General features: G+C 43.8%; 1 protein-coding gene across 1 annotated transcript in view; it reads right to left on the reverse strand.

Moving 5' to 3' along the window:
* Positions 1 to 7,227: 7,227 nt before the first annotated feature.
* Positions 7,228 to 25,764, reverse strand: part of ITPRID1 (ITPR interacting domain containing 1) — a 65,474-nt gene continuing 46,937 nt past the window's right edge. The window contains exons 6-11 of the mRNA XM_054991790.1: positions 18,607 to 18,683; positions 16,965 to 18,461; positions 14,308 to 14,435; positions 12,725 to 12,836; positions 9,954 to 10,310; positions 7,228 to 8,352 (exon numbers count right to left, since the gene is read on the reverse strand). Coding sequence (XP_054847765.1) covers positions 8,296 to 8,352; positions 9,954 to 10,310; positions 12,725 to 12,836; positions 14,308 to 14,435; positions 16,965 to 18,461; positions 18,607 to 18,683 — 2,228 coding nt within the window. The 3' untranslated portion in view covers positions 7,228 to 8,295. The remainder of the gene's footprint in view (positions 8,353 to 9,953; positions 10,311 to 12,724; positions 12,837 to 14,307; positions 14,436 to 16,964; positions 18,462 to 18,606; positions 18,684 to 25,764) is intronic.

The following is a 25,764-nucleotide window of genomic DNA, read 5'->3' on the forward strand; positions in this document are numbered from 1 at the left end:
CTTTTCTGATGAGAACAAGGCCTTTAGGGTAACATCTCAGCCAACTTGGTGGGGCACCTATATTGGCTAGTCTGCAGAGGCTGACTTTCTCTTGGCCACACTGCTAAAGGGAAGGAGGCATCTGGCTCCCAAGCATCTTGGCTCACTGGGAATCTCTCCCTCGCTGTTTTAGCAGGAGTTCTCCTCTGTGACAGGCTTGCACTGATTTCCAACAATTCCCTCCACAGGTGCCAATACTCAGTACTGGTGAAGGTTGCCATAAAAAGGCCTGAGGAAAAATGTGTGGAATTTTTTCTTTCTGAACACGCAGACTACTGATTTGTTTTTTGGTTTTTTTTTACAGGACTTTGGCACCACTTCCACTCAATATTATAACCAGGGCTCATTTCGAGGGGGAACGTGCAGGAACGCAGTTCCAGCAGCTCCCCAAAGAGGTCACATGTCAGGTGGCCCTGCCCACCAGATTCTCGGCCATTTTGGGCCCATTTCATCCTGGATTGGGGCCGAAATGGCCCGGATCGGGCCTCTAATGGGTGGTGGATCACTCTCCTGTTCAGCAGCAGCCCAATCCTGACCATTTTGTGCCCCTTTTCGGCTATTTTCAGCCCCTTTTTGCCATTTTGGGCCCAATTTTGGCCCTGAATGGCCAGGATTGGTTCCAAAACAGCCAGGATAGGTGATGTCAGGGAGAGTGGCATATGCAAATCTCTTATGCTAATGACTCATTTCCAGTGATGGCAAGGGGTGTGGCATATGCTAATGAGTTATGCTAATGAGTTCCTCCAGCTCTTTTTCTACGAAATGACCCCTGATTATAAGATATTGCAGGGAGGTTGTTGCATATTACCTGCTATGCTGCAGCCAACACCATAGAGAAAAATGTAGCTGAAGTGAACAAAAGTTTCAGGCTACATTGCCTTGACAATCTCTGCCCCATTTCCTGAATTGCAATGATGGTTAGAGAGCCTCTTTTGGCAAGTGGCTTTCATGTAATATATATATATATATATATATATATATATATATATATATATATATATATATATATATATATATATATATATTCATCAGCCTGTTGAAAGGGAAAGCAGAGAATGATGATTGTAATTTCTTAGCAACAGATTTAATGAAGACCTGTGAAGAGTGCTGTGGGTTTTGCAACATTCAAAACAAAAGCACAAAAAAAATTAAAAGACTGCATCAAGTGTTGGCTTTCTTCCTATTGTTCTGCAGTCCACTGAAGAGACAAACAAAAGATTTGGAAATGCAGAAAATTTGGCAAGTAGCTATTGAAAGGTGAGTCATGTAGAGTTCTGTTTTCATTACATACGGTTCTAATTAGACCAATCAACTAACTTCATCTCCCTCTTCAGAGGTAGTTGGAGGGAAGAATTAAGGATGCTCCATGCTCTCTTGCTCTCCTTGTGATCTTCTGAGTTGCCACTAGAGGAGACCAAGTGCTGGACTACACTGGTTCTTGGTCTGATCCGAAACAACCGTTCCTCTTGTCCCTTCTGAGTCCTAGATCCATCTAGTAGAACCTGTGAGCTGGTCCACATCCAGGACCGATCACAAATCTGTGAGATCGGGAATGGCAGTCAATAGGATGTCACGTGAACATCCATCAGTCTTATTCTGTAGGTGGGCCATGCCTCCTCTTCAAGACACTGGCATTGTTGCCACTAAATGAAAATGGTCCAGGTTGCACGGATGGATGTGGTCAGTGCTCCTACTTTCTCCAAATGGATGTAGACAAGCCATCCTGCTTCATTGCTGCAGGCGGCTTCACTTTCTTCTCAGAGGAGAGGCTGACATAAGAATAAAAGAGTAAGTCTAATGTAGCTCTTAGCGGTCGGATTGGACCAGGGACACCTGGATTTTATCTCCTGCTGGGTTATAAAGCCATTGGGTGGCTTTGAGCAAATCTCCCTGTCAACCTCACAAGGGTTGTTGTGAGGAAAATGGGACTATCTCCTCAACATTCAACATGAGCACTTTGGAGGCCATGAAAGATAAAGGGAATAAATCGATGAATGCTTTTGCCAGCCTCAGTGGAGACCAGTTCTGCTCCTCTGCTCCCATCTTTGGTAGGCCTTGCATTTTAGAGGTAACTAAATGAGGTATCATCTCTCATTTTCTGTGTACTCCAATCCTCCCACACATACATGAAGACTCCCTTATAAGCAAATGAGTGTCCTTGCTTGTGTCCTTGCACTACAGTTCTCTCTCAAGGTACTAGAGGATTGGGGAAACTATGGATTTCATACACCAGTAAGAAATCCATTTCTTCAGTACACATTCAAAAACCTACCTGATTTGCACTAACGGAGGATATACACACAAAACAGTTTGGGAGACGTGAGAGCTAGCAGATGCATATCTGCATCCCCCACCCTAAGTGAGCGGCTGCGGTTACAGTGCCCTTAGACCTCCCTGGACTCTGATATCCGTAAGAGGTCTCTGAGGGGAGGCAGCTTTAACAAATGACTGGCTGAGTCCTGCCTTAATGTTTGCTTCTGAGAAGGGTCCAGATGCTATTCCTTTAAAGTTCAGCTGCAAGCCTTGAGAGTAATAGCATTTCCTCCACCCTTGGCAGAAGAGTCACTAGTCGGGTGCCGCAGGCCAGAATGCTGTCCTGGGAGCTCCATTCCCATCAGGGTCTTAGATCAGGGACTCCATTCAGTACTTCTGCAATCCTTTTGGCTGTATTAAGATTTTTTGTTTTGGACGAGGACTGCAAGCTTTATTTTCTTGGAGGTGGGGAGACTCAGCTAGACACAAGATTTATTGTATATAGATCTGATTTGGGGTGGGAGGTTCTTTTTTACATGACTTAGTCGTAGTTTCTTGCAGTCCTGGTCCCCACAGAATTGTCTCCACTTGGGGGGGGGGGGGGCGTGTGCCAACAGCTTCCACTCCTCAGTGTCACTATGTGCAGCTGGCAATATCCCACATCTGCCTCACTGTGCACTTGTGCAACCCAGCTCCAAATGTTGGCTTAGGGCTGTCATTGGTGGTGGGGTCAGAAGAAGCTTCATTCCCCCCCCCCCAGCCCCTGAGCAGTGTTCTGACTTATTGCAGCTCAGCTATGTCCCCGTTTTATGGGTGGAACAAGTGAGCTGCAGGGCCATCCAAAGTGGTCTGGAATGCCGCTGTTTGGCATGGATCTCTGACGCATGATTTACACATTTTTCCTAAGTAAGTGTGCATAGATGTGATGCTAAAGTGATGATCTCACTTTAGGCGGCCATTCCCTTACCTCTTCATCACTCCTCCCATGCTAATACTGTCTGTCCTTATTTCCCTGTGCCACCTTCACCTGTGAGCCTATTGTCCTGCAGTGGCTTCGGAGCTGAACTTCTGGGGCTGATGACCAGGCGGGCTAGGTGCTAGGGAGATGAGGCTTCAGGCTCATAGGTAGTTCCTTGGCTGGCTGGCTGGCTGGCTGTTGCCAGCTGGCCCCGGCCAGTTGTGCCTCCTGCCTCGCTTGACACTCTTGGCCCTCCAGGGTGTTCACATCCCTCCTGGCCCGCACTCTGGGTCTGGGGCTTTGGCATCTTCTCCCAAGCAAGCCTCCACCAGCTGCCTCCTCTGGGCACTTCCCAGGCCATTGCTGCCATCTCCATTGCCTTTTGCTCCAGCACTCGCTTGCTCCTCTCCTTATGCCTTCCACTGCCGCCCACCCCCTCACTGGCTGGGCATCTCACTTTTAAAGGGCATGCCTTCCAGCTTCAGCCCTGCCCCTCCGGCAGTGTGCCAGGTGCCGCATCACCACAATAGGATTAGTATTTCAAAAAGCCGCTGCTTAAGATAAAACTAGATTTAAGGTACACCTATGGTAATTTAATTTAATTTAATTTATTATATTTATATTCCGCCCTCCCCGCTTTCGCAGGCTCAGGGCGGAGACCACTGCAAGGCTGGTGTTTTTGTTGTTACACCAGACACATGACCTGAGTAAGAAAACGTATCTTCCCTGGGCATATGGTAGCAGAGACAAGCAGTTTAGGTGCCTTTCCATCTGAAACAGAGAGAATGCCAGAGGATGGGACTGGTTTCTGTTTTGCATTTCTGTGTTTACCATCGTGGTGCGCGGGGGTGGGGGTACAATTTGACACCCTCTTGACATTTGCTTGGGGACAACTAGCTGAGGTTAATGATTGCCACATCCTTCAAGGTTTCAACATCTGTCCTTGGCAATGGCCATGAATCAGATTTTAGACACAGCTCCCTCCCCTCCTTGTTTAATTTAATCAGCAGTTACGCATCTGTTTCTGTTTGTTTTAACCAAATATGATCTACAACATAACAGATATGAAGTGATATTAAATGCAAACCACCCCTGTATGTCTTTCAAGATTAGCTAATAAAAAGTGAAGAGAAGGAAAAACACAAGCTGTGGAAACAACCTGATTTTAGGTTTGTACCTTGAAATTATTAGAAGCGTAGGTCACCCATCTTAAAACCTTCTACACAGCGCTGAACAGAAAATACCCAACTGGGGGTTTGAAAACGAAGTAGATGGCTTTTAGAGCTGCATGAACAGATTTTCTCAAATTCCCGCTTGCTTATCCTGGGAGCTGGCAAGTTAAAGCAACTGCCGTTGTCTCCAGTATTTTGAGTACGAATCCCATCCTCCCTCACGGCACTGAGATAAACATGATCAGTGGACTTCCTCTCAGAGGTTCATACCCTGCCTCTAGGATCTTCAGGGTGGGGTTTTTTGGGCGGCTTTTTTGAAAGGCCATATTATTAGGTTGCATGTGTAGAGAGCAGGGTGTAGGAAGATGCTTTATTTGTAGGTTTGGACTGTATCAAAGCCTTAACTTCCAGTTTAAAAAGTGGCTCTTAGCTGACAACAAGTAGGAGGTGAGAGAGAAAGCCAGATGCTTTCTAAGCCATACCCAGCCTAGCTTTAGTCATGGAGATGTGGCCAGAAAACTTTCAGGTAAAAGCTTACTCTTCCGGGTGTGTTGAGGAGGAACAGAGACTTGGAGGACTAAAATGCCCAAAAGATTTCTTCCTGGAGCTCTCAGGAAAAGCCTCTCTGACATGCCCAGGGGGTAGACAAAGGGAGAGAATAAAACCTCCTGGCACAGGGAGGAAGCTCTATTTGGCTGATTGAGCTGGGAGATGAAGGAGCTGAGACTTGGCTCCTTGCAGCTGTTGGCTGTTGGTCACTTGGAGGCTGGTGGCCTGAACCATAAAAGGTACGAGGACTTCTAAGCAAGCTGGAACTTTCTAGGGTACAGAATCTGCCTTAAAAGAAGATCTAAGTTAGGTATGTACAGAGGGAGAGGCAGAAGAATTGTGTTTTTACGCATTTCTTTTGAATTTTGTGCTTCAAAGCGTGAGTATGGACATTTCCCTCCTCTTTTTTTAAAAAAAAAACTTTAAAAAATTCTTAAATGCTGGTATCTGTTCTCTGTACCTCATATATTTCAATTGCTCAACCACTCAACCTAAAAGAGGTGCCACGGGAAAGGGGTGGTCTGTTGGCAATTGGCTGATCCCCCAGTGGTGCAGCAAATAGTCCCTGCAGTAACCAAGTGCTGAGTACAAAAGACTGGGCATGAGGCAGGACTCAGAGCAGCAAGCCTGCACAGCGGAGCAGGGAGCCTTAGCCCTGGCCTCCCCATGAGCAGTTCCGACAAAGGCAGTAGGTACAAGAGAGAAGGAGCAAAATCTCCTCTGAGGATTGGGGAGGCACCAGGTGGGTGGCACGTGCCGTGTGGAGACTTGAACTACCCCTGGTTAACACTAGAGGGCAAAAAGGGGCAGTGCTGACAGGTCAGTAGGGCTGTTCCACCACACGGGATCACGCCTCTTGCCTTCCTTGCATATACACTGAAAGGTCTCTCAGCATTGGCGAGGATTCCTTTGTGGCTCCAACCAGTATCTTGTTCCTTTCTCTGATAACCACCTACTGCCCACTTCCCAGATCCATTTCCGCACTGGATCCTGATATCAAATAGATCCATAGCTGCTCCAGTTCCAGGCACAGCATTACCTGGCTGGAACCCTACTTCTCATCCTTCCTCTGCAGTGTGGCATGGAGGCCTGGGTGGTGTGGCACATGCTTGCTCAAGCACACAAGGACTCGAGGAACAATAAGAAACATTATCCCCACTGGACCCTACACCACTTAGTGCTGTAGCAACCATGCATGACGACATACAGGGACAGAGGGAACAAAGGGAACTATATCTTCCATCCAATTCACATATTACAGAACACACCATTTGGGTCTGGGGTCAAATATAATTTGGTCATCTTCAGTCCCTGTGTGTGCCATGTCCAATTTGGATCAGGATCACAGTATGCATGGAGAAAGACCTTCTCCCTTCTCCATTTTCCTACGCTGAAGTGATCCATGGCCCACTGAGAAAACTCGTCGTGTGTTCCCTGGGACACACAGCCTTCCCCAATTTTCAGGTTAGAAGAATGGCTTGGGGGAGGCTGAAGCACGTTCTCCATGAACATTACAGGCCTCATCCAAATCAGGCATACCTCATGCTGGAATTCAGCAGAACTCATGACTCACATCTGACTGTTACACAGGATGTGGACTCCACTTATGTACTTCATAATGTGTGTGTCAACCCTGAGATAGTGAGGGGTCCAACATGATACTTGCAGAAGGTCAGGCAAGACCCAAGAATATGACTAAATGCCCATTAGGGGTGGGGGGTGCCAAAAGCTATGTCCCTGCTGGTTCCAGTCCACACAAACATGCAGCAGCTAAAGTTTTCCTCACAACTGCCATGAAGTAAGATGGTGGGCACTAACGGAAGCTAAAAGGAACACACTATTCAACACTGAACAAACACAACTGAAATGAACTAAGGCCGCATTCAGGAAATGATTGGTGGCTTTCCCTGCATCAAGGGGGAGGACAGAGGTTTGGGGAGGGGGGCTGTGATCCAAAGGAGGGCATTGCTTTGCATGTAGACATTCTTAGAAGCTTCTGGTAGCTCCAGGCAAAAGGTCTCAGGTAGGAGATGCTGGGAAAGTTGCTGCCAGTCAGAGAGGACAATACCGAGTGAGACGGACCAGTGGCCTGGCTCAGTGTAAGTTCATATGTTCATAAGAGCCTTGCATCAAATGACTTGAGGGAGGAAGAAGTGTTTCTTTTAATTGCTCAGAGATGTTTATTGCTACAGTAATTCTGCTCTGCTGTTAGATCATGTAATCCAGTTACAGTTATAATAAACCCTTTCCCTCGTATTCTTGTACAGTTTAAATAGGAATATATTTATTCTTCTATATCTCATAAAAGAAGGCATGTGTTTGGCTTGAATTTTTTTTCTTGTTAAATGATAGGAACAACTGTAACTCAGTGCTGTAAATCCCTTGTTTAATTTCCAGTGATAAACTGCTGTTTGTTATGAATGAAGTTCACCACAAAACATGATCATATATAAGGCCAATATTAGCCACCACATAACTATGTCCTTATCTCTGAAGGTTAACTGCCAAATTGCCTCAATTCAGTAACAGACATCTGGCAGAGAAGTGACTTTCTACACAAGGTTTTCTTGTCACGGGGGGTAGAAGGGTACCAGGTTGCTGGGTGAGAAAGAAACCTGAGGTATTATTTTGGCAAGCTACTTATTCAGAACACGAGGACAGCTTTGTTATATTGGTTTTGTTAACTTCCTCATAATCACAGAGGCTGGGAACAGTTAACAGTGAAAGCATAAATTCTGACATTTTGTACTGTTATTTTCTGAAGTGTTGTTTAACAACTCTCAGAGATCCCTAAAGATCAGCAACACAGGCAGCTACACAGTAATATACTTGAGTATATTATACTGGAGGAGGGTCAGTCACGTCCAACCAAATTTCTTGAGCTGTTCTTGAGCTGAAAGGGTCAGGAACTCATACACGATAGAGCCAGATTTCAGGTGCCAGTGCTGATAGAAGAGTTCTCCTCTGCTGTTTAAATTCCTGCCTGCATATGGTGCCTAATAACAGGAAATCAAGTGTCCAGATTGGAGACATTGAATGGAAAAGCCACACGATAGCTTATGGTTCATGACCACCATATTCTTGACACCATTAAGTACAAGGCTCAAGAAAGATATCAGATTCTTCAGCACACACTTCCCAACTAGTCCATCTGTCCATAATCCAAATCTTTCCTCATGGCATTTTTCCAGTATTCCCAGATATTATGTCCTTCCCTTTTCTCAGTATTCTCCTATCAAAGCAATTTTAACATTAGTTCTGATTCCACAAGTTGCTTTAAAAATGGTGTGGAAGAAGGTCTCACAAGAAAAGAGATGGCACCCCTCAATCTTTTCCTTCTGTTACATCACTGCTGAATGATGTTCTGAAAGATTTCTTCAGCTGACAAGAATAGAAATAAAGAAGAGTTAGCAGTTTAGAAGTTAAAAGCAAATAAACCAGATTAGGGTATATAAAAACACAGCATACAAACCAAAATCTGCAAAAATCATAAAAAGCATAGGGGGCAAGAAAGGGTGGCATTAATAATTACTTGCTAGAGTCTACTGAAGAGGAGACATTTTGAAGTAGTAGAAGTGCTTATCTAAGAATCCACAAGGCTTCCTGAAAATATAGTAGCAGATAGTTTTCTAGATCCCAAAACAAGCCTTCCCCACCACCAAGTTCCTCCGTTTCAGAAAATCGAAACCAATATGTAAACCTTGGATCAATACAAAAGATCTTCATGATATTAAGGGTGTGAAATACTAACGGTCTGAATGAGATTTCAGACCCACGGCTTCCAAAGCAAAATGTTCTACTGTTGCAGTTCTCTTGAACATGAGTGTAGCAACTGGTGGCTCTCAGGGTAGATTTAGCTTTAGGGGTGTGTGATTCAGGATTTGGATTCAGGTAAAGTACCCAAATCGGACCCGATTCACAATGATTTCGAACTCCCTGAATCAAAGTTTCCTGAAGCAATTTGTATCACTTCGGGAAGCTTTGGGTCAAGGGGTTTAAATGCCCCTTTCCATGCCACTGCAAAGCAGCATGGAAAGGGGCATTTAAGCCCAGAGATCAGCTGTTTGGCAGGGAGATTTCCACCAAGGAGATGATCCAGGCCTTCTCCGCCACCCTGCTGGCCGCTGTTGCAGTGGCGGAGGTGGCGTGGGCCCCGGAGGAGCCAGCTCCAGCCTTCCCTGCTGCCCAGCTGGCTGCTGCGGTGGCGGAGGAGGCAGTGCGGGCCACGCAGGAGCCAGCTCCGGGCTTCTCCACCACCCATCTGGCCTCTAAGGTGGTGGAGGAGGCAGTGCAGGCCCTGCAGGAGCCAGCTCTGAGATTCCCTGCTGCCCAGCTGATCAGCCTCCTCCTCCCTGCCAGCCAGGTAAGTGGGGTGGGGGTGGGGACTGGGAGTTGCCCCAGGAGGGGTGGGGTGGGCAGGTTTTGCTTCCCCTTACTTCAGTATGCTCCAAATCTTTACGGAGCATACTGAAGCAAGCTAAATACCAGATTCTGGTATTTCTGGATTCTGGTAATTCTAGAAACCCAATTTTGGGGGGCGTGCACACCCCTATTTGGCCTCCAAATAACTATCATCCTTACAAAATGTTGATCGTAGTGGATTGCCTGCAGTTTCACTTGAAAGGAAAAAAGAAATGCTTCCAAGTTGCAAGGAACAGAAGTGCTTCATGTGTTAGTGCCCCATTGCTTTTTAGTGCATAACATGTATATAAATGTACAGCTTTATATGCAGGTTTTGCTTGAACACATATGCTTCAAACCCTATTACAAACTTTGACTACTACCATCCTCTCTCCTGACAGGTGTCAGGAGAATAGGGTGGGATGTGAAATATATAGACTTTATTATTATTATTATTATTATTATTATTATTATTATTATTATTATTATTATTATTATTATTATTATTATTTGACAGACTTGATCCGTACTCTGAAAATCAGACAAATCATTCTTACATTTTGGATGAAAATCATTCTTACATTTTGGATAAAGGCCTTGAAGTCCAATTTTGGCTGAGGAGGACCTTTCACTTCCTTTTTACTGCCATGCAGTTCCTTGGAGTCTGCTGTAGAATCGATCTTGCCTGGAGGCAAAGGAGAAGCTGGCAATACTTCTGCTTTTCCTATCAAAGACGTTGAGGGGCTGGATGGGGCTGTCGCACTCCTACTTGGAGGCCTGTGGTGAGTATCTTTGGAACTCCCTCTGCAAAAGAAATGAGTGGTGGCGGCAGCGTCTGGAAGAAGGGTCTCACTCCTAGCCTCGTTTTCTTCCCTCCAATTAGAAATCCCAAGTTCTGAGCACAGATTAGACTGTTCGCCCAATAACTGATCCAGCTGCTGTAGAGTAATGAAAATATTATTTTAAAAAAATTATAATGGACCAGCGAATAGATTGTAACCTAGCAAAGCTCTTTCTACTCTACAGAGGCAGCAATGGTCTTGTTAAAAAGGGGGATTAGACATCTGTCAAAAGTTCATCATTTTACTAGTATTTAGAGCCTTATCAGCAAAGATTGATGCTTTGAACAGAACAGCTGAGCTCCATTTTCACACATGTCAATTTTTGTATAAAAAAGTGCATGGTTGATGAGGGAGAAACTTTTATTAAATAACTAATGAATTGGAAAAAAAAGAAAGTGAAAATGTCCCTCTACTTTTTGTCCAAGTCCTGGACACTAATGGTAACTCAGACACATATGTACAAAATCATCCAAATGATATTCTTTGTTCAAGTAATCTGTGCTATCCCCTGCCCCAGACAAGGACAGGGCCTGACTGCACTTAGTTAGAGAGCCTGTATATCCGCTCTGAATGCCTCTTCCCCAGCACATGTGATTAGTAACAACTCTGCCCCAGCCTTGCATCCAGATTTGCCTCGAATCATATAGGCTAAAGGAGAGTTACAACATGGAGATAGCTTGAAAGTCTGTGGTTTTTCCATAGAGTTTCCAGCAATTCCTAGAAAGTTATGACATCACTTCCAGGTTTCCCCCCCAGAAATGACATCAGACTGTCACTGTTGGCATGCACGTGCGTGTGCACACACACACACACACCTCTAGTCTCCTACTGTCTGCCAGGCCTGGCAACCTTATTCTGTAGAGTTCCTTCTAGTATCCAGAACTTGAATGAAAAGTAAATAAAAAATTGAGGAAATGCTCAGAAGCACAAATAGAAACCTTTTAAAGTAACGGCAACAAAATTAAGGATCATATCGAAGTTCAATTTCAGGTCCAAAGCTGCTGTTGTACGTTTTAAAGCCAATTCTTCCTTTGTAGAGCCAAGTAATCAACCAAATGTAACTAGCTTACGGGCCGTCCGGTGCATTTTATCCCGTTTCATTGCTTTTCTCAAAGCAGTCATAATATGGGCTGATTCCGCACACGTTGGATAATGCACTTTCAATGCACTTTATCAATTGTCTGAAGTGGATTTTTTGTTCCGCACACAAAAAAATCCGTTCCAAATGATCTATAAAGAGGATTGGAAGTGCATTATCCAACGTGTGTGAAATGCTTCATGGAATAATGTCGCTGTCACTCTAACTCCTAGAAAGACACTGTTGCAAAACATGAGGCTTAGCACATGATCTTCTGAATGTAGCAAAGGAAATATGCATCTTTAACACGTGCATTCCACAGCACGCTGTTTTGGACCTCAGGATTGTGACAATATATGGACCAGTGCAATATTCTATATTTATTGATGTATTTATGTACTTATGAAATGTATTTATGAAATGTATTTATTGGATGTTAAGCACTAGCACGTTATTGTTACAAGAGTGATTTATTGCAAGTGAATTTCATACTGGTTGGAGGTTGACTCAGTGGATGATCGCACATATATATATTTCTGATACATACTATATGACATAAATATATGAAGTTGACACAATTTTGAATTAAATGCTTTATTAAATGTTTACTCATATTTAACTGGATAACTTACAATTGTTTTTTCTTTTGGTAAGCTCTTAATCATGATACTCTCTGGTCTACATGTGCAGCAGAATGATGTGTCAGAATGGGATGTACCATGAGAGACACAAAATGGAGGATACTATCAGGAGGGGCCATGGCCCAGTGGTAGAGCATCTGCTTTGCAAGCAAAAGGTTGCAGGTTCAATCACCAGCATCCCTGCTGAAAAGGATCAGACAGCCGATGGTGTGAAAGCTCTGCTGGAAATCCTGTCTAGCTGCAGCCAGTTAGAGTAGACAAAACTGGCCTTTATAGACCAAAGGTCAGACTTACAGTGAAATCCTAAGCAGGGTTACCCTAGTGGGCTTAGACTGGAGTAACTCTGCTTAAGATTTCACTGTTAGTATAAGGCAGTTTCATCTATTCCTGTGTATGTTTTAATGTTCATCCCCTCCATGTAAAAGAATTGCTGCAAGGAAAGAAACTAGTGCAGCAAAAAGAAATGTTCTAGTCCAGCCTACTCCCTGCTATGCTAATTTTCTGCAAGCAGAGTGATTTTTATGTAGGAGGGGATTTGAAAATGTGACTTCCCACCTGCTCTGTGAAGATACAACTTCCATTTCTCCACTCTACGAGTTCATTCACATGCACACGTAGAGCAAGAAACAGAGCTGTGAACTGTGTTCAGAGAAGTCAGGCAAATGCTAACACACTGACTATGAGCATGACTGTAGCACTTTGCTGCAGCCCTGAACGCATCTCTCTTCGAGGGAATCATAAGCAGAGCATGGCACAAATCACACAATGCTCTCTCCATCGACAGAACGTACCATAAGAATCCCCTCCCTAACCTGGCGAGCACGATCCTTCAGCTGGCATTCCAGTTCGGCAACCTCTCGACGGACAGCTTGTCGCAAGGCCTGGAGTCGTCTTCTCTCCTCTCTGCGGAAGAAGGCCAATTGAAGAGAAACAGAAGACACTCCATGAAACCCTTGTCTCCCACTACCATCCAGTTGGATTTCAAAGAAAAAACATTTTGTCAACAAGGAATTAAAGTCAAATGCAGCTTGCATGGTTGAAATCAGTTGAACCATGCCAGAAGCTGTTCACAGGGCAGGCTCAGCTTGCCAGGTGGACTTCTGGACAAAGGATAATATTGCAAGTGAATAATCACACAAATAACTGCTTCTGTGACTATGGCTTGGTTTATGTGCAACGACATTGATGCAAGTGCTTGGAAAAAGTATTGCTGAAAAGTATGCCCTACAAAAGAGAATGGTGGAAAACCACAATAGAAGGCGAAGTACCCGCAATAATGAACACTGATAGCAATAAACAATTACATTTGCATCTACAAACAACAGTATATTCAGTCAAAAGTCGTGATAACACAGTAAAAGGAAGTCTAGTATACACTCAGAGTTCAATAAACAAGTTAAACACACATTCATTGTGAGCAATTAACATAAGCAAAAGTTAAATGATGGACCGGAGCGCTGTGTTACTGTAAGCGCAGCAGGACTGAGAACAACTGTACTACAGCAAATTTAAACAGGGGCAATGCCCAAATCAACAGAAAAGTTTTTCAGTCCAGAGATCCAAGAGAATGGTGCCGAGAAGACATGAAATATGTCACCCCGCCCGACATTCAGGGCCAGCAGGTTCCTGATGTTTCCAACAGTCTTCTGGGCTTGATTGCTACTTTGGACCTTTGACCTATTGCTACTATGGACCTTTAACTTGTTGGTGCTACTGTAGATATCTTTATTGCTTTGTGAAATTCATCCATCCCTGAGGAAGACTGTTGCCCAACTGTCTCATGAACTACCACATTGGCTATAACAACAACAACAACTGCGCTTATATAGCGCTCTTCTAGACAGATTAGTGCCTCACCCAGAGCGGTGAACAAGTTAGTGTTATTATTATCCCCACAATGCAGCTGGGGAGCTGGGGCTGAGGGCCAAGCTACAAGTGACAAATGACACTTGAACGGCAAGTGTATTTCTCCCTGTTCACTTGCCCTCCACTCAATCCACTTGCCATTCAAGTGTCATTCGTCACTTGTAGCTTGGCCCTATGAGGAATGGCTTACCCAAGGCCACCTACTGAGCTCATGGCAGTAGTGGGATTCAAACCAGTAGAGTGCCGATTCGCAGCCGAACCACTTAACCACTGTGCTACAGCAGCTCTCTGTAACTATCCCCCAGTACAATTTATATCATTATTGCGATTGCTTTATTGGTGAGCATTCTGCTTTGAAGGGCTGAAGTTTTGTATATATTTTTAACCGTGACTCTGAAGTCTTTCCATATATAAAAATACCACATTGTGCATGTGTATCTTGTAGAGGAAGCATCATGATGTAACAAAGGATGTGTGGTGATAAACAATGTCATTTGCATGTCATTACCGTGCTTCATCTGACATAGCACTGGAAAAGAGAATCTCTTGCTCCATCAGGTGCTGCTCAATCTCATCCAGACGTTCGCGAAACTTTTGGCACGAATTTTTCATTGTTTCAATTTCATTAACTGTGCACTAAACATGAGATCAAGAAGAGGAACGATTTCTTACAATTTCACACTTGCTACAAGTAGGCAAACTGATCTGTTGCAAAGAGCTTAATTAAGAGAAATTACTTTCCAGAAGTTCCATACCTTTGGGAAGAGTCAATTTGAAGACCTCTGGCTACTAATGGAAGCCTCACAGAAAATCCCGTAAGATTTTCATCTGTTAAGTAATAGGTATACCTTTCTTGTCCTCCTTTCTCCCATTTTGATTGAGAAGCTAAGGAAGAACTGTCTTTCACAATGCTCTATAATGGATATTTTGATAAACACTCTGACCCCCCAAAACATGAGCACATCTCTGAGCCAGGGGCACCTGTATATTTATGTTTTTTTTAATGTAAGGCCAAACTAAATGATATATGACTGAATCAGCAATTTTTCCCCCTAAAGGCAGCCAGGGTTGGAGAATTTGATTGGGCTGCAGTTTGAGGGGTGAGGGAGTGTTTTAACTCTTTCCCTTCCATACACTGCTCTCTTGATTTAACCCCCCACAGTTTTGGACTACTAAATTTATGTTTTGATTAATGACTTGGAGGGGGAAAGAGTAATAAAGGAGAAAACCATATAATTTCATCTAGCGTTTTTGCTCAAAGCTGTGTTGTGAAGACTTTGTGATACTTTTTAGGCTTACTGGGTTTAAAAATGGGGTACCATAGCTATGTATCAGTCAAAACAAGATGAAAATGTAAAATGTAGTTCTATAGATTTGAAAAGGTTTCTGGGTCAATTATGAGTCATTTATGAAACACTGCCATCTTGTGGACATCTGCCATTATCTGAGCACTCCACAAAAATCTTGCAATGAATAAAAGACATCACTAACATTTTGCCTCACAAAACATATGTTGTTCACATGTGAAACACTAAGAGCCAAGCCTCTACAATCTGGTTTTCCAATACAAAAAGCTCAGGCACGTGCAAGCCAGATGCACAGACTCTCCAGGAAGTATGTTCACATTGTGATCTGAAACACGGAGGGGAAAACCTCTGGATTCATGCCATGTACAATGGTGTCCTTTTCAGAGCTAGAATGTATATACATCAAAAATTGGCAACCCTAACTATGAAGGGCATGACACTTTCCCAGCAGTGCCTCCTCCATATTTCAGATCACATGTCAGGGGTTAGGTGAAGCCAGATCAGTGGTGGAACCAGGGGTCATTTCGTAGAAAAAGAGCTGGAGGAACTCATTAGCATAACTCATTAGCACAACTTATTTGCATATGTCACGCCCCTTGACAGCACCAGAAGTGTGTCATTAGCATAACTGATTTGCATATACCCACCCCCTGACATCACCTATCCTGGCCGTTTTGGACCTAATCCTGGCCATTCAGGGCCGAAATTGGGCCCAAAATGGCAAAAAGGGGCTGGAAATGGCTGAAAAGGGGCCCAAAATGGTCAGGATTGGGCCACTGCTGAGCAGGAGAGTGATCCACCATCCATTAGAGGCCTGATCCTGGCCATTTCGGGACCAATCCTGGCTGTTTGGGGTCTGATCCTGTCCTTTTTGAGCCCGAATTGGGCCGTTTTGGCCCCAATCCAGGCTGAAATGGGCCCCAAATGGCCAAAAATCAGGTGGAGGGGTCACCTGACATGTGACCTTTTGGGAGAACTACCAGAACTGTGTTCCTGCGCATTCCCCCTCAAAATGAGCCCTAGGTGGAACCTAAAGGAATCAAGCAGAGCAGGGGTTGGGCTATTTCTTGTTTCCTTTTCTTCTCATATTTTGTTGGTATGAACCTGGCATTCTGCCCATTTTCATGGCTAGTGCTTCTGAGATATTTGTTTCTTTCACACCATTTATATGTAAGTGACAACAAAAGTAACATTTGAAAAAAAACACAAATTTTTAACAGAAAAAACTCAAGGAAACAAAAAATGACAAAGGAAATGACTTGCACAAAGGAAACATAAAACAGAAATGGGGATTTCCAAGTTCCAAAATTCAGCAGCATCCCTAGTGGAACTAAGGGCCAAGCTACAAGTGAGGAATTACACTTGAATGGCAAGTGAACAGACTCACGTGCATTCCTCCCTGTTCACTTGCATTCCACTTGCCCTCCACTTGATCACTACGTGATTGAGTGGAGGGCAAGTGGAATGCAAGTGAACAGGGAGAAATGCACATGAGTCTGTTCACTTGCCGTTCAAGTGTCATTCCTCACTTGTAGCTTGGCTCTAAGACAAAATCTGGTAGGCCGAAATGTAGTCAGTAGACTCTGTATCTCCTGAAATTATGCTCCTGTGGGTCTGTGGACTCCCTGAAACACTGCAGGAGGCAAACTGGGAACCTAGTGCAGAAGGGGGAAATCAGCAAAATTGTCTTTCCCTCCTCAACAGACAGAAATGCAGTTCTGTCAGAGATGCTGCTGTCATGTTGACTGAATGGCTCTTTAGGATCCAATCCATAATTCCTTAAGAAATGTTCTCTGCCTATGAGACTACTGGGAAATGATAGGGCCATAAATAAGCCAATAATGAAATAAATACTCACAGAAGAAATATTTCTCATTGCTGTGTTCTGCAGAAGTGTTAGTGTTTTCAGAAGCTGCAGCTCTAGGCTGGCATGTGATGAGCAGCATGTTATGGGATGTTTGCACAAAGGAGCAAGAGGGAAAGACCGCAACAAACAGCAGTGATGAGAGCTCAAAGGACAGCAGTGGCCTCCGTGCTGGGCACAGCAGGCATTGAAAGGTTCATAGCCGCAAGGCCGGTATTCCCCATACAGCCCTGTGTCTAGAGAAGCAGACTTCAGAAGATGGCTGTGCCCATGAAAGGAAGGGAGAAGCGGAAACGGGGGGAACGTTTCTCGCTTTGAGTGACTCCTCTCCGTTTGAACAGACACTTCCTTCACTTCCTTATCTTCTTCCTTTAAAGCACCCAAGACTGAGGGAATTATAGGTTCTTCCTCAAAACGCTGGGAGGCCTTGAACATGAAATCCAGAGGCCTGCCTTTTACAGCGACTTCCTCCAAGTGGATACTCTGCCTATTCGACACGAGCATTGAAGGCATCTGGATGGTTATGGATCTGGAAGGACTAAGCTTTGTTTCCATGTTGGGGACGCTCTCCTCTTTGTCTAGTTTGGTGTTTGCTGATAATATATTCAAGGAGCTAAGTCCTCCCTTTTCAAGGCAGGAAGCAGGAAGGCTAGAATCTTGGAGAGGGCTGCTTGAAATCAGCTGGGTCTCAGCCAGGTCCCTGTGCTCAGCCAGGTCCCTGTGCTCAGTTTCTGACACCAGAGCTATCTCTGAAGGTCTGCCTGTACTGCTGAAACCAATATCCAGTTTGCAAAAGTCCTGGGGATCCTTTGTGACACTGACGTCTGTGGCTGGAACAGAGAAATCCAGCTTGCTCTCCCACCACTTTCCTTCCACACTTTCTACAATACCTTCCTGTTTATTTTCTCTACATACACCCGTAGTTTCCTCTTCAGTCAAAAGGCCCTCACTTTCATTTCTGTTTACACATATTTGGCCATTGCTGAGTGTAGTGGGGCTTGTACGACCTATCTCGGTGGCAGCTGAGCCTGGATTCTCAGGCATTTCACTGCACTTTAAAAGCCAATCCCTTTCTGGAGAACTACTGCCATCTTGATCCATGCCTTTAGTGTGGTGGCATGAAATGGGCTCTTCTACACGACCGTCTTCTTCTTTCACCAGTTGTCCGCCTTGCTCTTGCATCTCCTTCTCATGCACCTCAGGCTCCGTTCCACCGGTTGCACCTTCACATTGATCACTAGAGGCCTCCATTGGGTCATCTTCTTCATTTATGGAATAGAAAACTTCCTCTCCCTGGAAAATCTGTTCTCTGCTCATTGAGGGTAGCAGTGGAACTCTGCCACCATCAGTGGGGGAGGTGATAGCAATGGATGCCTCCACATGGGGATGAAAATCCTGCCTGGCCAGAGCTGAGTCCTTCCTATGTCTCAAATATGCTTGATTATCATGGATATTGCAGCTGATTCTCAGGTTTCCAGGCAGAGATACGGCCTGGAAAAAAAACAAAGTGGTCATAGAATGGTTATGTTTTCAACACAGTAACTTGCACTCCAATATTAAGCAGAGTTACACTCCTCCAAGGCCACTTCTTTCTTTCTTTATCTCTCTCCCTTTCCCCAGAATAATTCCTACTTACCTGTAGAGGTAAGGGCTCTGAGGGATCTTCCAGAAATCCACTGCTATCAGACTGACAGCTATTTGTCCTTGTTACATCTATAGTTAGAAAAATAATGGTGACAAGGAATACAAGCTAAGCAAAACTCAGTTGTTTCCTCATATGCTGCTCACGATAGACAGAAAGAGAAAGAGACCATCTAGTTTTACACAGGGCTTTTTTTCAACTGGAATGCGGTGGAACAGAATTCCGGAACCACTTGAAAATGGTCACATGGCTGGTGGCCCCGCCCCCTGATCTCCAGACAGAGGGGAGTTTAGAATGCCCTGTGCGCCAATCTAAACTCCCCTCTGTCTGGAGATCAGGGGGCGGGGCCACCAGCCATGTGACCATTTTCTCTGAGGGCAACCCACTGAGTTCCACCACCTCTTTTCCCAGAAAAAAAGCCCTGGTTTTACATATATCACTTTGGAAGTCCTAAATTATTGTAACTGAACAGCTGATAGGTACACGTCTTGACTTGAGTATCTCTAAAGCAGTGGTTCTTGGACTTTTTGAAATAGGGCTTCCTTCTAAGTTTACTGTATTTTTCAGAACCTATATATATATATGCATCAAAGGAGGATGGTCACCAGTTTTTTAAGACTGAGGATGAGCTTTTGTTTCCCACCTGTTGCAGGTACTTAAAGCCTGAGAGTGCAAGAGTCTTTTGGTGCAACCTAAAGGAAAAGAGCCAAAGGGCTCTCGGCCTTTGTTTCTTCGCTAGTGGCTCGTAGCCTGTGGCTTTTATCAATTAGGCCAGTGGACCCAAGAGCAAAATGTTTACTGTACTTTTTCCTGATGATTTATTTATATTGTATTTTATAAATTATTTGTTTGGATCCCCATTGCAGAGAAAAGTGGGACTATATATAATTATTAAGAAATAGTTTGCCTTCCCCTGGCAAACCCCGAGTTTGCCATCAAGCCTCTCAGAGCCTCCTCTTGCAGTTCACCCTGGTTCTCCTCCACCACCTCCTTCCTGATCTCTCAATCCACCTGCAAGGAAGTTGCAATTCGTTTTGGGTCCTCCTGACTTGAAGTCTAAGAACCAGTGCTCCAGAGGCAGCCAAATGAAAGAAGAATAAAAGTTTGTCAGAAGGTTGTCCTTAATGCTGGAAAGGAATAGAGAAGACCCAAGAAAACGCAAATGCGAAAAGCAATTTTTACAAGACAAAGCATATAAAACTGAATAATTAAGACAGTCTCTTACAAAGCAAGTCATGTTATGAAACAATTCATGAGAAAATTAAAACATTACTAAGTAGCAGAACTCTGAAGAGGCAGCATAGAAGTATCCTAAATACATAGAAACATAGAAAAAGAAAGCTGAAAGGACCCCCAAGGGTCATCTAGTCCAACCCCCTGCACAATGAAAGAAAGTCACAGCTATCTCACCCCCCTCGCCTCCCCCAGTGACCCCTGCTCTATGTCTAGAGGAAAGCAGAAAGCCTTCAGGATCCCTGGCCAATCTGACCTGGGGGAAAAATCCTTCCTGACCCCAAAGTAGTGGCCAGCATTACCCTAGGCACATAAGAAAGGGCCATGAGAGCTAAGCACCTGCTCATCCATTCATGTACTCCCTCTCTTGATCTGTGTTCATTCATATTAAGTCAGAGAATCATCCTGGCTGTCAGGTGACTATCTAGGTTCTACTTAAATACCTGCAAAGAAGGAGAACCCACCACCTCCCAAGGAAGCTTCTGTCAGGAAATGCGTTTGCTTTAATTTTCACCCATTGTTTCTGGTTCAACAGTCTGGGGCAACAGAAAAGCAACTCCCCTCCAGCCTCCGTGTGACAGCCCTTCTGATACTTGAAGAGGGCTATCACATCACCTCTCGATCACAAATATATTATCTATACAAAATATCCCACTGACTAAGCATATGCAACTGTAAAAAGAAGCAAAAACGTTTTAAAGCACTTGTCAGCTCCAATTATCTTCCCTGAAATAATTCACATCGGAAGAAGATTTAAGATCAAGACTTTTCACTAACATAGGACAAGAGCATTCAGCATCTTTCAATGAATTTATCAGACTATAATTTTTGTGGATTCTAAATCAAAAGTTAACTTCTCAGTCAATGTCTCATCCCACATATCATACAAAAAACTCTGAGAGCTCGGATGCTTTAAAGCTGGTGGCGGGGGGGGGGGGGGCGGAGATGTGATCACCGCAATTATAACTAAAAACAAGAGCCCTGGGTCCCTTGATCTCTAATTGACAATAAAAGCTTCTTCTGTTTTCACAAGCTGAGTCATTCACATCTCTGAAAAAGTAATTCCCCTGATAGAGCTGCTGAAGCAGGCAGCAAGGTAATGCAGCCATCTTCTCTGGGAAGTCCTGATTAACCACAGACCACTCCACCTCTAATAGATCTCTGTCGCCTATAAGTACCACACTGACATGGGATTTTCTATGGTTTAAAGATCTACCACTAGGTGGTAAGAACCTGGGGGGGGGGGCAACGCGGGGGACCAAAAGCAAGGATGCTGAGAATGTTACAAAAATGGCAGTCGACATTTGCACTTACTTCGTTCCAAGTGCTCATTTTAATAGCTTCAAATATTTGTTCACAAACATTGGGCTGGATCCGGCCAGCATTTTAAACTCCATCTCACCCAGTTCCTCTCCTTTCTACAGACCCCATCTGACAAAGATTTTGTACATATGAGTCCTATGAGTCCGATATGCTGAATATGTGTACCACAGTAACGAAAGAAGTCTTGATCAATTTCACCTTCATTAGATTGATTGAACCTTCTAGAGTCGAACTATGTCACTACGTCATACAGCTGCTGTAGGGAAAGGCATTTTAAAGACCTATCAAGGCCCAATTCAGCTTGAGACATCAGCATGAGGTGAGGAGGGGCTCCATTAGTTGACAAAGGGATGTACCTCATATCTGCAACTCATTGACTGTGAAATATCGTTTTATATATTTAAAGAATGTGGCAGGCAGAAGATGGAGAAGTGAGGTGGCGACAGTAGGTGGGAGTAAGAGAAAGAGCTGCAGGAAAACACTATAAAACACATCATCTTTTTGCACAACTGAGACAATATGCAAACTGTTCAAAAAACAGTTGAATAGTCTGTCAAACATTAGCCTGTGCTGATTATAGTTTGCAAACTGAACCCCGATGATCAACTACCTAGAGAGACAGCATGTGTAGTGGTTAGAGTAAATCTGAGAGACTCAGGTTCGAATCACTACTCTGCCATGGAAGCTTGCTGGGTGACCTTGGGTCAGTCACACACTCAGCTTAACCAATGGTAACTCCCCTGCAAGTAACACTCTACGTAGGACATTCTGCAGGTATGATCTGGGAGAAGGGCTTTTTTTCAGTGGGAACGCGGTGGAACGGAGTTCCGGCACCTCTTGAAAATGGTCACATGGCCAGTGGCCCCACCTCCTGATCTCCAGACAGAGGGGAGTTTAGATTGCCCTCCACGCCACTCAGTGGTCTGGAGGGCAATCCAAACTCCCCTCTGTCTGGAGATCAGCAGGCGGGGCCACTGGCCATGTGACCATTTTCACCGAGGGTCATTTAAACTTTAAAAAACTCCCCCCTTTTTCCAGCTGACCCAGTGACATCATTGTGCAGTCCTGAGTTCTACCACTGAGTTCCACCACCTCTTTTCTCAGAAAAAAAGCCCTGTCTGGGAGGATATCAAAGCACGAGACATGCAGATGCACAATCATACAAAAAAGGGGGGAAAGAACGAGGGAGACGTATATTGAATGGAAACAAGAGAGCACACGCCATAGCAAACACACATCTCTAACATCCCATAGAAATTCACTGAAATAATGTCACGTCGTGTTTGACCTTTAAAGACCAAAAGGACAATTTTGACAGGGATATCTGATGATGATATCTGTCATCATGCCCATGAAATTTTTAAGTGCTCATCTCCTAACTTGTCTCCATCATTCTATCAGTCTGTGTACCCATACTGTGTTCCCAGTGGCCTGGGAGAAAGGAAGAGAAGGAATGGAGAAGGAATGGAGGAATGAAGAGGATAGGCAAGTCATGTACATACGGTTTAAGACAGGATCAAGATTGCTCACTGTCAGGAGTCTATTTTCAGTGGCATTTCCATGGTAACGGTAATGTATGCTCCCAGCCCAGGCTCCCCACAAAGAAGAGCATTGTTTTGGCTCTTCGTTGCAGCTGTTCAACATCCACTTTGTTCTACGTTCTCACTGTACACCATTTCCCACTGGGGTCTCTGTCTTGCTCTCGCTCAACATTCCCATTCCCAGCTGTATCATTTAATGCTGGTTTCTCTGAGCGTTCATTACTTTCCTGAGCAATCTGCGGTTTATTTATTATTACTTTGAAAAGATATGTTTTTGCCTATAAACAATGCCTATTAATTAAGTACTAATTCCAGATTAACAACAATGCGCTTCTTAAGAACCTGGTTTAGGAAGCCTAGTTTCTAATCACTGTTATGAACTGCCTGCTGGAGCTACACATTAAAATGGCATTTCTTACTTTAGCAAATGTCATCCCTCCGCCCCCCCATTAGAGCAAAAGCAGACGAGATACTAGAAAAGCCATGACTGAATCTCCCCAAATTCAGTTTTTCCACAGAAACACAGAGGAGCTCCAATAACAACAACAACAACAACATTTTATTTATATACTGCCCTTCAGGACAATTTAAAGCCCACACAGAGCGGTTTACAAAGTATAAGCTTTTGAGAACTTCAGTTCTTTTTGTCAGATGCATCTGATGAATAGAACTCTAGTTGTCGAAAGCTTATGCTACAGTAAAGTTGGTTAGTCTTAAAGGTGCTACTGGACTCTACCATTTTGCTATAGACTAACATGGCTAACTCCTTTGGATTTATGAAGTATGTTATTATTATCCCAACAACAATCACCCTGTGAGGTGGGTGGGGCTGAGAGAGCTCTGATTGAGCTGTGACTGACCCAAGGTCACCCAGCTGGCTTCAAGCGGAGAAGTGAGGAATCAAACCTGACTCTCCAGATTAGAGTCTTGCCGCTCTTAACCACTACACCAAACTAGATGATGAACTTCCTACCCTCTCCCCTCTATGCAACTGTGAGAGAAGCCAATTTGAGGAGGAACTGAGTCACAGTGAAGAAGGTATTAAGGCCTCCCACGTACTGTGGTCTTGCTAAGTCAGATCTGAAACTGGACAACTCTAGGATTCTCCCCGTGGAGTTGGGTCACATGGATTGGTTTTGTGAATGGTGGCACAAAGAAGCTCCCCCAGATACAAAAGACGAGCAGGATCTAGCCCAAGTTCCTGGAAGAGAGATGTGAAGGCTACAGGAAAAAAATGGGGGGAAATGTTTTCTTCCCTATTCCCACCCCCAGGCCCTATTTTCCCATTTTTATGATGGAAAAATTGGAAATTTTAGGCAGTAATGAAAAAACTCCTCAGAAATATTTTTTCTTTTAGAATTATTGAAATCCTTTTAAAGATAGGCTAGGCATGCTGTAGACATATACAGCTCTGAAATCCAAGATGCATATCTGTACTTCATGCAGAGTTTTTCATTGCCTCTGTTAAGTGCCTTCTGTTGTCCTTTTGAGCTGACTCTTCCTTTGTGCTTGATCTTTTCACCTCTCCCTCAAACTACTGTAATACATATAAGCATAGATTGGGTAACAAGTAGTTTATTGCCCTACCTTGCTGGAGGGAAAAAAGATCAGAAAGAGGTATGGCAGAAACAGTATCTCTGAAAGTTCTCTCTAACCAGTAGCCACAGAAGACATTATCTCCCGGACAGTCCTCAAAAATACCAAACTGTTCAGGTGAATACTGGACATCTGTAACTCTGAGCTTGAGCCTTGCACCATACTGACTCCTCTTCAACACTTATGCTTTTGTTTCAAAGTGCAAATTACATTTCAATATTGTTAAGTTTTTATTCTGCTTTTGTATCTTGTAAGCTTAGATTAAGTTTACTATTAATTACTGTATTTCAAAGGTCATCGGTACAAGATAAGCACAAAGTACAACCTTCTGTTATAAGCCTATCGAACAAACCTGTAAATACAAAGATCATTGTTACGCATTAAGCTTATTAAACATCACCCTAATTTTAACTGCTGCTAGGACAAAAGAAACAGAAGGAGCAAAGAGGGCCATGCCACTCCTCTTTTGCAAAATGGGGTCAAATCCCAAAGGTTTTGTAGAAAAGACTTGAAGAAGCAGAGTATTTTGAACAGAATTAAGTTTTTCATCACGAGACTTTAATTTGTATTACAGGAGGATCTGGTCACCTTTCTTCTTCACAGATGCTTTGAAGAATTAGTCATTGATGTCTAAATGTCCTTGTATCTGGGTGGAAAAATTACCCCACCTATGTTTCAGATACAGTACAGTGTCTTAAAACTGAATAGGGTCTTCAGATCAGATGAGAGAGATCTAGGGATGGGATATTTAAATGCTTTAATATTTTCTGAAATGCTCCTTATGCTCAACAATAGAACATTTCAGAAAAGTTTATTGCAGAAAAGCTCTCAACTGCATAAAAGCTATAATGTCACACTTCCACATAATCTAGAGCAAACCAAGCAATTTGTTGCAGCAGGAGATTACCACTAGGTGGCAGCAGCAGATAAAGCTCCAGAATCCAACTGGCAAGAATACGGACGGATAATTTTTTAAGGACCTCTGAGGCTTCAAGTTCTGGCCAGTGTTTTCTTATGTTTTTGCTCATGCTGGCTATAGAGACAACAGCAGAACAAAGATATTTATAAAATCAAAGCCCAGTTTCAAAAAAACCATGAAATTAGTTCTGTGAACAGCAAATCTGAACCCTGCTTTTTGAAAAGAATTCAGGTGCTCAAAGGGGGAAAAAAAATTCTTCTGGGCTAATGCTAGCCCAGGCCAGCCAAACTCCCAGTCAAAGCAGGGAGTCCTCCACTCTGAGTTCCTTGGGGTGAATTTTTTTAAAAAAACCTCACTGGCATAATGAGCTTGATGACGTCACTTCCAGGAAAAACTTTGAAAAGACAGCAGTAGTTCTAAGAATTAGGGTTGCCAGGTCCTCCCAATGTGAAAGTGGGGGATGAGTTGGTCATCAGAGGGGGGTGATGGGAGGATATCATTCCCAGTGTGACTTGGAAGTGCTCCAGAGCATGCGGGAGA

Source organism: Eublepharis macularius, chromosome 11 (genome assembly GCF_028583425.1).
Source record: "Eublepharis macularius isolate TG4126 chromosome 11, MPM_Emac_v1.0, whole genome shotgun sequence".
Taxonomy (NCBI): Eukaryota; Metazoa; Chordata; class Lepidosauria; order Squamata; family Eublepharidae; genus Eublepharis; species Eublepharis macularius.